At 34.2% G+C, this 12,702-nt stretch overlaps 1 protein-coding gene across 3 annotated transcripts in view; it reads right to left on the bottom strand.

Annotated features, from left to right (window-relative positions):
• Positions 1 to 12,702, bottom strand: part of MS3_00005944 (uncharacterized protein) — a gene marked incomplete at its 5' end in the record, with an annotated part of 67,380 nt that overhangs the window by 40,562 nt on the left and 14,116 nt on the right. For all 3 annotated transcript variants that reach the window (XM_051214037.1, XM_051214036.1, XM_012939349.3), the window contains one exon: positions 8,328 to 8,372. In XM_051214037.1, coding sequence (XP_051070065.1) covers positions 8,328 to 8,372 — 45 coding nt within the window. The remainder of the gene's footprint in view (positions 1 to 8,327; positions 8,373 to 12,702) is intronic.

The raw sequence follows: 12,702 nt of genomic DNA, 5'->3' as shown, positions 1-12,702 counted from the left end.
TTACATTCATTAAAAAAATGGATGACCTCGTGTTCTTGTTCACTACAGTATGGAAACAGCATTTACCAGTAAGTGATGTTGCAAGAAGAAGTAAGATTTGTAATGTGTAGTAGTAAATGGATTTGAATTTGGTTCATATAATGGTTTTATTGAATATTAACACTGATTATATTTTCGTTGTTTTACTAGGAAGTGAATGATAGTAAAATATTTGGATTTCCGCTTTTTAACTCAACTCTTGTTAATTGGATTTATTTACGCCATGGTAAATTTTAATTTTAACTCACTCGTACACAACATGAATATGTTTCTATATTGTAATATCGATTTGCGCTCATCACATGGATAAAAGTATATGAGAATATCAGCATTGATTAGGATATGAGAACGTCAATTTAACAAGTCATACATAGGCGAAAGATACTTAATGTGTATTTCGTCGTTGACAATCTCCAGTAAAAACATGTAGGACCGTTGTAAGTTTAGCTGTAGTAATATGTTGTTGTTCTTTTCAAATAAGGTTTTACAAAGAGTAGAAATAAATGTTGTCATATATTACCCTGCTTACTTTGTGAATGACTAGTTATTTGAAACAATTTTCTCAATAATTAGTTCGAATCGCTTAAACACTAACATATTTATCAGAAGAGGGTTTTATGGAGATTTTAGTAAAATTTAATAGTTTAGTGGGATTAAACTAATCAGTGCCTTTTATTCTTCTGATTTAAAGCTACTTAAAAATGAGCTGTGAATACTGCTACAGTGTTACATCAGTACAAAATAAAAATGATCATATTTATGTGTGTGAGTTAGTTTTTGGGCTCGAGCTAATGTTTTTCTAAGGTCAGAAGTTGTAATTAGCAAAACAAATCATTAGTTTGTTTTCATTGATCGAATTAATAGAGATATAGTGCAAAATCAATACACGATGTGAAATACGAATGTCTATTTAAAACGTTATCGATAATCTATTGGTAAAATAACAATAATTCTAGTTCTAGTGAGAAGCCGTGACCAGTGGAGCTAATTCATGTCGGGTAGAGACAGGTATCTACCTCAGTAAAACGAAATTTGGTCGTGCAATTTCGTGGATTGGTTGATGTTAGACATTATCACCATTGGATGCCGGCTCAGTGGTGCAGCAGGTTAGGCGTTCACCCGGGAGACCGAAAGCCCCGGGTTCGAATCCTGTGAGCGGGATCGTGGATGCGCACTACTGAGGAATCCTACAATAGGAAGAAACAGCCGCCCAGTGCTTCCTGGTTTACAAAGGTGTTGGTCTAACACCAATCGGTTCATGATCTCAATCAAAAACAATAATTCATGTGCATAGTATCGATTTATGATAAATTCAATGTGACCGGATTGATTATAAAATGATTGCTAATAGGGGTATATATATTAACCGTACTGAAATAACTCAATTTTCTTTTCTAGATGTATGAGATAACATTCCCCGAATTTATTGTTACAGTTTCTGTTTCACCTATAGGACAAAATTCTATACTTTATGATTCATATTTTAGAAAATAACGTCAAGCTGGAAATGTTACACACCCCGAGTCTTCGACCTACAGGTCTGACCCAAAAGGCAGTAGATCATCGTAAGGAGGTGCAATCTTGTGGTAGCCCGTGACCAACAATTGGTTCATACGCCATTTTTTCCCGCAGGATACTGGAGCCCATGTGCACCATTGGTTTGGGATCCGGTTAAAGCTCCGGACATTCGCTTTCTGTGTTCTCAATTTCGTAAACAACACCCGTGGTTTGAGAAGGCAGTGAGTAGGACTTCCCTGACGTAGGCTATATACGCGTGGTCATGTGAGAGCATTTGGAGAGAGAGAGAGAGCGGACTCTACCCACTCACGGGCAATTATCGAGGTACGTTTTATTGATACTTTTTCTGAATTAATAATGATAATTTCTAACTGAATGTTTCACATTTTATTATTACTTATCATTTGCCTTTACTCATTAAGTAACCAAATTTTTATAACCCATCCATTGATCTTCTTTTCATACTACGGAAATTGTAAAATGTTCTCTTATGTATTTCATATATACTTTAAACTTTTTATCTATTGACATCCACTGTGCTGACGTGTGGTCCCAACAAATTCCAACAACATTCATTTGTGTAGACGTTTTCAAACTACTCCATAATTTTGACTTTAAAATATTAAACGTTATAAGGAGCTGATTCAAATCTAACATAAAATAAATCACCATGTTATTTTGTTTAAATCTTTGTTCTTTATCTCTTCAAGATGACAGAGGGATCTATGTGTATAAAAGGTTGATTTGTGCAAAATCCATGTCTAACAATTACAGTTTAATAATTTTAGAAGTCGGAAGAAAGAATCATCGTCCAAACATATGTATCATTTCAGCACTTCTCACATTTTTAAGAGGTCAAGGATAAACAGACTTTTAACCATTGTGATGAAATGTCCAAATTGAAATATCAAAGCCCTAAGAACATCAAATGAAATTCATGCTCATTCATTGCTACAAATCTCGGTTATTGTAGGTTGTGTGACATTTTCGCTTGAAAACAGTGAAATCACATGATGTTCAATGCATCCTAATTCTGATTGTGATTATTAGAAGAAGAATTTCTACGTGACATTTTATCAACATAAACATAATTTATTTAATATCAATTGTACTTAAACGTCTATTCTCAATATGATTAAACAATCGTTTATCTTTAAAAATCTACTTCAATATAATAAATCTAAAGACAAAATTCGAATAATTTTACTGTTGTTTTAACCATACTTTCATAAACATGTTCAATAACGGTCATAGAAATAATCAGCGTTAAGTTATAATATTTCAGTCCCTTACAGTTGCCCTGGTACGGCCGAGAGTGGGTAGAGTCCGCTCTCTCTCTCTCTCCAAATGCTCTCACATGACCACGCGTATATAGCCTACGTCAGGGAAGTCCTACTCACTGCCTTCTCAAACCACGGGTGTTGTTCACGAAATTGAGAACACAGAAAGCGAATGTCCGGAGCTTTAACCGGATCCCAAACCAATGGTGCACATGGGCTCCAGTATCCTGCGGGAAAAAATGGCGTATGAACCAATTGTTGGTCACGGGCTACCACAAGATTGCACCTCCTTACGATGATCTACTGCCTTTTGGGTCAGACCTGTAGGTCGAAGACTCGGGGTGTGTAACATTTCCAGCTTGACGTTATTTTCTAAAATATGAATCATAAAGTATAGAATTTTGTCCTATAGGTGAAACAGAAACTGTAACAATAAATTCGGGGAATGTTATCTCATACATCTAGAAAAGAAAATTGAGTTATTTCAGTACGGTTAATATATATACCCCTATTAGCAATCATTTTATAATCAATCCGGTCACATTGAATTTATCATAAATCGATACTATGCACATGAATTATTGTTTTTGATTGAGATCATGAACCGATTGGTGTTAGACCAACACCTTTGTAAACCAGGAAGCACTGGGCGGCTGTTTCGTCCTATTGTGTCGCTCAATTTGATGGATTAGTTGAAGTTAGACATTAACACCGTTGGATGTCGGCCAACTCAGTGGTCTAGTTGGTTAAGTGCTCGCGGCCAAAACCAGTAGGTCATGGGTTCGAATCTCGGAAGAGGCGAGGTCATGGATGCGCACTGCTGAGGAGTCCCACAATTGGACGAAACGGTCATACAGTGCTTTCAGGTTTTTCATGGTGATCTATCATCGACTGACTCATGGTCTTAACCATTGAAAATATATTATTCTGTTAAAATCTTGGTTCTTATTTCTTCAACAATATTGAACTTGTTGACGATTAGTCTAAATAAGTCAAAACGATAATTTTATCTCATTCAAACAAGGAATTCAATCAATTTATCTTTTTATTGATTAGAAAATAACATGGATAAGCTAAAGTTTGACTTCGCAACATCCCCCTAACTTCGATAAAATATTCTGATGATATATATTTGAACAAAACAATTAGATCAACAAAATAGATGGAAATGACATTCAACTTTTACATGATTTAAATTAAATTGTTTTGTGCTAATGTGGAAATTCAGTCAAGTAAACCAATTGTGTAAACTAGTATATGCTATTGAATGACAGAAATTCACTCATTTATTGAATTAAATTGTAATTGTACTAATTGAATTAACTAAATATAATTCATGTTGACTTGTATTTTATATTGAGATAAATCAGTAAGAAAACAGTATCCATGGCTATATGGAGTGAATGAATGAATGAATGAATGAGTGAATATGATTATTGTGGAAGTAAAAATGATTGAAATGATGTTATCATGCGGATAGATCAGTTGAGAAATGCATGTTAGTTTTATATACTGCTTTTTTTATTTAAAACAAATCTGTGTAACTAATGTCCTTAGTTTGAACTTTGTACGTTACAATAAATTAAGTTTAACTGTTTCTCTTTTTATTCATTTTTGAATGTCAAACCAAATGGTGAATGGATGAATTTTTTTTGTAAAACATGATAATTAGTTTACATAGTGGTTGGAGGTAGTCGACAGGAGACCCTGGACCCGGGTTTTGTGCTATTTGGCACTTGTCAGCAAGGTGTACCTGTAATCTTTGAAGGAACTGGTGCTCCCTGGAGGATTCGAGCCCGGCTTCACCCAGCTTCACAGTCAGAGACGTTACCACTGAGCTATCTGGACTAAATAAGGACTTGACAAGCATGACATTGATCACCACCCAGTGATCAATTAATTGTGATGATAATTAGTGTATATCTTTGTACTGATGAACGAATGGTAAGTTTATACATTATTATATAATAAAGTAATAGTAACTCTGCACAAACACAGAGATAGATTTAAGACCTAGCATAGAAGTATACTTCAAAAGATTCACAACTTAGTCGGTTTCTCCTATATCCATTTTAAAACTCTACGTAATCTGAGGTTGACGAGACTATAATATATGGATGAGACAATCAGATTTAAGATAACAGGTCTTAGATTTTAGAGTGGAATTCATTCACCCATTGGGTTAAATAGAGTCTTGGCATTATAGTTGATGTCAGTTCGTGATGAAAACCCTAAATCTAATTCCTAACCCTAACCATCAACCATAAATCATAATCTTTATTCTTAAAACTGCTTTAAAACCCTAGTGAGTAGATATACACTCTCAAGGTCACTTTAGCGTTGCTCAATGGTCTTCCATATATTATAGTCTCACCCTGAGGTTTTATACAGCGAACTGTAAATTGCATTAACATCCAAATGTATATCTTGTGCAAAATTTATGCGATTATTGATGAATGCATGTTTCACGAGTTATTTATGACATAATACCTTGATGTTTATGAAGACCTATCAGTTACTTCTATATTATTTATTTGTTAGTTGCGTATATCTAGTGAATATGTCTTGTCGGTTTCATGAACTAGAACAAATTATAGCTAGAATTCAAGGTAGTATTTCATCTAAACTAACTAGTTTAAAATCAGGAAAAGTCGATATATATACAACTCAACAGTTAGATTTATAAAGAGACTGACAGAACCTCAATGTGACCCCTCATATCAGGATTAGTCAAAGAAGATGTAATGCGAAGACTAAAGGCTACGGCTCTATCAATAGTCAAAGATTTGGATACGTTATGTAAATGACACATTCGTTATCTTGAAGTGAGATGAACTCAAAAACACTCAAACGTTGATTGACAACTTTAAAATATGAGTAAACAAGAAACCGCATCACATGAATAAAATATTTAACTACAGTAGTAACAACTCAGAATAATGAAAAGACTTGCCCTCAGAAATTACTCACAATAGCCAAAAGCCACTGTAATACAATCATCACATGGAAAATTGAAGAAATGGGTTTTCAGTTTATCTCACGTAAGAACGGTTATCCTGACAAATTCATCAAGAGATGTTCAGTGAATAAACATATTATTAGAAAGGTAACTCTAGAAACTAAGGAACAAATCATCCTATCCCACGTGAAAACACCTCAAAAAGCAAAATACAAGGATCTTGATGCCATTTAGAATCGGCGTCTCTTACAAACCAATACAATCACACCATTGCATTCAATAGAAATGAAAAGATGCAACAGCAAACGAAGACAGATCTAACATCATCTACATAATACGTTGCATCAGCTGCGAGGAATGTTACACAGGAAAAATTAGAGACCTTCTTACCTACGCACACACGGATATAGATTACAAGTGAAGCGATATAATATGGTATATTTATGAATGCAGACAACTATGAACGTAAGTTCGATTGGAAATACAGTGGGATTCTGAATAAAGAAGTGTTATGGCTTTAGGTTGCGATCGATTACAGTGACACGTATACACGAACGGACGGCCTAGAGTCTCGATTGGTCTCGCTTCCCTGTCTAGCCCAGTCAGTTGAGTCCAGAACACAAGTCACAGCCTCGGAGATATGAATCATTATATTTCAAACATACTTTGTTTATATACCAATCAAGCACACCACATCGCACCATAAAATGGAAAACAACATTTTGTACAATATACAACAAGTGAACAGATATCGACCAATAGAAAATATCCATTTAAAGTCCAAGGACACCATTGGACTTAACATGATAATTATTGGTCTATTCCTCCGCATCCACAACAAGAAGATTCTCAGAGTCCGAGAGAATTTATAGGAGAAAGGCACTCACACCAATTAGAAATAAACAAGCACATCAACGATGACCCAAACTATAAACCCATTTGGAAGCAGTGAATCAGTCATATGGCCAGAGGTCACCAGACAAAGACATTCATCGTGAGTTTAAGGACAAATGAAAACAAGGTATATACAACTATGTTTTTAACCAGATCCTCATCAGTCTCTACTCTAATATGCAGTAATATGTATATACATAAATGAAAATACTCAATCAATTAAAGTTGCTTATAAGTCAGTGATAACAATGGAATAAATTACATAAATAAACAATAAGTGAAAGCTTCAAATTGATAGTATGATAACCGGTGTTCTAGTTATGATAAGAGTAGTAAAGGCTTGAACAAATGATTCTTAATAGGAAGTGTGTCAACGACTGTAAAAATAGACACTGAAATAATATTCGTCAAAAACCATCAGTATTGCATAATAAGAGGTTTTCAAATTATTGGATAGTACGGCATATATTTGAAGGGCTGAGGTAAACCACAAAATATACAAAGACAGCTATTAGGAAAGAAGACCGTCCGAAACAACTAAAATAACGTTTGTTTAATACCTAGCAAACCCACTTCTGCATGAATGGGACTGCGAAGATGTTATTCAGAATAACGGTGAAAGCTCTTTAATTAAACCATCCGGCTCAGAGAACATATCATCACCAGATAATTCGAATGTTATGGAGCTTAAAACCTATCAAGAAATCTTTAAAGCTTTAGGACCGGACGAATTGGTTTTTGAAGGTGTTATGTCCTATGCATTGTAAAATGTAGTTTTAGATCTTTAATTATCACTCTATTCATATGTCAGCAGTTTCTGTGCTACAGATTCTCTCCACCAGCCCTGAAGATATTTATATGCATATATTTTAAAGCACATTCATATGACGTACTATACTTCCTCAGTGAACAATGTAGTATGGCGACTACACTCTCCTTACTAAATATGAGCAGGATAAAATAAGTGCATTCATAGTGCTAGATAAACATTATCATTCTTTTCTGCTGAAATTTATTTACATTATAGTTATCTTGTAATCAGTTTATCAGACAACAATGTGGTATAATGAATTTATCACATCGTGTACATACTATTATTCTTGTCTTATTTAAGTTTACAAATTAAAACATCCTATGAGAGGTTGGCCATGTTTCAAATAACTCAATGGTAATAACTCTAATTTTTGAAGTGTCATACAGATTGTATCAGATTTACACTGGATTTAAACAAATACTGCTCATCATTATTCTTCGTATTCTATAGTCGATTAGTATTAGCAGATATGTGGTACAAGTTAGAAGTAGAACTTTGTTTTATTTTTAAGCAATGATGGATAGTCGCTAGCAGTGGAATCCAGGACGCACGTTTCGTCCTATTTGGGACTCGTCAGCTGGATGTACCTACATCTCAGAGTTGATGTTCACTCTGAAACTCGAACCCAGTACCATTCGCTTCAAACGCCATCACGTTAGCCACTCAGCTACTGAGTCCTGATAGCCAACTTGCATACGCACAGTATGCACATATGCCAATAACAGATTGATCAATTGCAGTCTTAAACCTCAATGGAAAATACAAGCCAAACAATACCAAGTGAATTAGTTTTATTTTGTTTCATCGTTTAACAATAACTCACCTTATAATCAGATAAATGTCCCATAGCTCCTGAGTCAGGGAACAACTGAAAAACAAAATATCAAAAAAGAAAATAAGCGAAATCGTCAAAGTGTAATTACATATCCTTTTTAAAATAATACTCAAGTTTTATAAATTGTAGTGGTTATCGAGATAGTCACCACAAATTTAAATCAGAAATTATAAAACTATTGATTAAACTACTTCAGATATAAAAATCATGACAAACAGGTCATATCGTTTTGGATAGTTTTAAGGTAACTAAAAGTACCCATAGTTCACAACTCAGTTGAACTCATTATTATTATTATCATCATCATAATGTTAATTCCTGACTGAATAATGGATTATCTTATTCTTTTGTGACACTCTGTTGGTTGCCTGTAGAATATACTTTCTACGCCTTACCAAGACTTCTTGATCGAGTTAGCTGAGTTGGGGACAGCAGACCAGAATAGCCTATTGAGTCTGTGAATTCTCAGCCTTCATTCCGTTCCGAATAAGCCGAATCAGTAGTATCATCCAAGCTTAACTAACCTAACAGACACAGATACGTAAAGATTTGTCAAAGTTTTGAAACATCTAATGAATTGAATCCCTAATTTATAATCTCTTAACACATTCATTCTTTAATTTACTTTTAATGATTGTCATTCACATACTTTACAGGTAACCAAGTGAGAGCCATTTGGAAAATTTTCCATTGTGTTTGAGTAACACTAACCGGTTTGAAGTACAATATTTATGACTTTTTAACTATGGGACTTGAAGAACAAGTAGCTGAAAATAATGATCCTTTCACAGAAATTCTTTATATTCAAATATTCATTTTAAAAATGTGGATTTAGGTGGAGTTTTGTTCTCTGAGCTAAAGAAAAAACTAATCAAGATCTCAAAATCACCCATGGAAGAAAATACAAACAACTGCGTGATCAATCTGTCAAAACAACCACTAACAAATACGGAAGAACACCTACTCCAAAAAAGATTAAACTACAATACAAGCGACGCCACAAAGCTGGAATTCTTTGCAGCACTAGAGTCATCACTCAAAACTTCCGTAATCAGTGGAGAAACACAACAGGAAATAAGACAAACTATAGTACACCTAACTCAACAGGTGAAGGAAAACAACCAACTGACTCCACAAGAACAAAAGGCTTTGAAGGAACTCAAAAATAGAAAGGATATTGTCATAATACCAGGACGCACCACAGTAGTCATGAACAAAGAAGAATACGTCGAAAAAGCTGAAGAACTACTTAAAGATAAGAGCACATACAAACTGATGGATACAAATCCCGTCAAAAAATTAGACAACCAAATCTCAAAGATTTTAAACAAGCTAGTGAAACACAACCCAACAATCCAGCTCAAAGAACAAAACTCCACCCAACTCATCCATCTGAGCTACAAATCTTCTCTACCATCTCAAAATGTGAATTCAATTAGATAAACCAATCATGTTGTTATTTTGTAAATCAATAAGTTTGACATTGTTTAGAATACAATTCAATAAAACTAAAAATCTCTCAAATGAAACATGTACCATGGTATTTATCTTGTTAATCAGTTTATCATTGACTATGTTCATCAATGAACATTATTATCTTTACTCTGTTTATTGATTTATTTATGTTTATCATTATTATTATTATTATTATTATTATTATTATTGTATTTTTCAATAATCTTGATTGGTTTACAAGATTTTATTCAACCATATATCTTTCTACAGAATGCCTTATTACCATGTATTGCATATCATAAGATATCACATGCTTCCAATTAAACTCCCTTTCTGAAAGTTCATTCATTTCCAAATGATTGAAAAGATTTTCTCATAAGAAAATATTTTAATAGAAATTGTAGTCACATTAAATGACCTCTGATAATGATATCTGGTATGATCATGTGTGTACTGATAACCACGATACTGTTTAACCTCTGATTTCCTTAGTTCGTTCTCCCGATTAAGTTTCTTGTGATTGACCATGTGGATATAAACAGCGCAGTTCTGTTCAAAAAATTTTTTGCTGACTAAAATGAAGCTTCTTTCAAACAAACTGTCGTTAATATTTTATCGACACTTAACATTTATGTGACAATACGTTTGGATTATCCGTATTTAGAAAAAGTTGAGTCAACTGAACTAGTACGTCACTTCATATATTTGACAAATTCCATAAGCCTTTTTGTTAATGATAAAAGAATGATCACTGGTGTGGATTACGCCAATGTATAACATCAAAGATGATAGTAAGATTTACGATAAAAACATGAGATCATGCAAACCAGTGGTCCACAGTTGTTCACTTAAGTTTTTGAAACTTGTGGACATAAGTAGTTTATGGATGTTTGCATAGTTTCTGTAAATGACATCAGAACAGCAGTGTGAGTGCTGAGTTTAAAAGTATAATCAAGAATAAAACAGGTCACTTTGCGTATTCTTGACCATGTAACGGCGGAGATGATTGAATCACAAGTTATGCTTCAAGGTGAAAGTTAAGAGATGTCAAATAAATGTGTGACAGGAGTCACTGATAATTGTTTAACTCAGTGGAGACAGTTGAACACCTTTTAGGAAATCATACAACCCGTGATTTATCCCTAAGATGACATATGTTAAATTCTAACACAATTCCACAGGGTGCTCATCCAGTTGAAAAAATATTTCAATGTCTAGGTTTTAGAAACTTAACAACAAAAATTTTAATTGAACAAGTAGTAAAAGCAAAAGAATCTCTAGTCAGTTAATAAAAATCCGGTAAAGTTGATTTAATCACTGTCAAATATTCAGAACAGTTTTAATGTGTTCACAAGTAATTGTAATTTCCAGTTGTTGGTTTTTACAAGTGAGTTTTAGTCAGTCTCTATTCAGTTTTGAATATCGACAACTGCAAAATCTTAACAATTACAAATAAGAAAATCCGGTGAAAAAGTTAATGATTTAGCAGCTCAGTGGATATTATTGTTGGCATTCGAAGTGAAAGGTGCATAGTTCGAGTCCCGATGTAAATATCACAAGTGTGATCCAAGTATATACAACTGTAGGATCTCAAACAGACCGAAATACGTCCAATAAATTCCACTACAAACCACAGTAACAAATTTGCTGTGACTAAAAGTAGTCTATGTCCCGGTGATATACACCAAACAGAAAACACAATACTCACATTACGAGTATACATCATTGATTATTGTAATGTATTGATACATAGCAAAGTTAGGTTAAATTTGACAACTAATGCTAATTTAAGTGAATCAATAATTAAATAGAGTAGAATGAGAAACCTAAACTATATTTCGGTGAATTTGACCAGAAATTTGATTTTATGCCAATGCTTGTGTACAGTACTCAAATTTGTGCCTGAAAGATTTTTCGAAATAAATTATTGAGATGTTGATGTGAAAGAGCGGATTGGTAAAGCAAGAGCAGAATATTTACAATTGAAGAACATCTGAAACCCAAAACAACTGTCAACCAACACCAAAGTCAGGATTTTCAATACAAATGTCAAGACAGTTATACTGTCTACTGGGGCGGAAATCTGCAGACCTACGAAAGCCATCATACAAAACATACAGGTGTTTATTAACAGTTGTCTACACAAAATACTTCGGATCCGTTGGCCGGACACTAATAGCAACAACCGACTGTGGGAAAGAACAAACCACATCCCAGCGGAGGAAGAAATCAGGAAGAAGTGCTGGAAGTGGATAGGACACACATTGAGAAAAGCACCCAACTGTGTCACAAGACAAGCCCTCACATGGAATCCTCAAGGCCATTGGGGGTGAAGAGGAAGACCAAGAACACATTACTCCGGGAAATGGAGATGAACATGCGAAAAATGAACAAGAATTGGATGGAATTAGAAAAGAAGGCGGAGGACAGAGTGGGTTGGAGAATGCTGGTCGGCGGCCTATGCTCCATTAGGAATAACAGGCGTAACTAAGTAAGTGATGGAAATATAAAGTGTTCAGTTATAGAATGTAATGAATGAATCATCTTTAATGTAAATCCTACTATAAGTGGTTTGAAAGTAATGAGTACTTCATTTAATTTAAAAAATGCTTGAGGCGAGTAGGCAAGACAATTGGTTTGTAGTAACCAACGTAAACCCCAAGTCTAAAGGTTTCTGCTTACTCCGCTTCAACCATTTAATATGGAATTAAAAGTGAACTGAGATGTAGGATGACTTAAACCAGTAATCGTTTGCTGAAGCAGTAGCGATAAAAAAACTCAAACCTGATTTATGTATCCAAAAAGGGACGGTCATAAACCTATCAATACACTGGTAGATCATTTTTGTCATCATCTTTATTTTGTTAGTGTTCGTGTTGTTATGTGGTCTTCGCTTACCGAACTCTTA

Source organism: Schistosoma haematobium, chromosome 3 (assembly GCF_000699445.3).
Source record: "Schistosoma haematobium chromosome 3, whole genome shotgun sequence".
Taxonomy (NCBI): Eukaryota; Metazoa; Platyhelminthes; class Trematoda; order Strigeidida; family Schistosomatidae; genus Schistosoma; species Schistosoma haematobium.
This window is presented reverse-complemented; position numbering and strand designations above follow the sequence as displayed.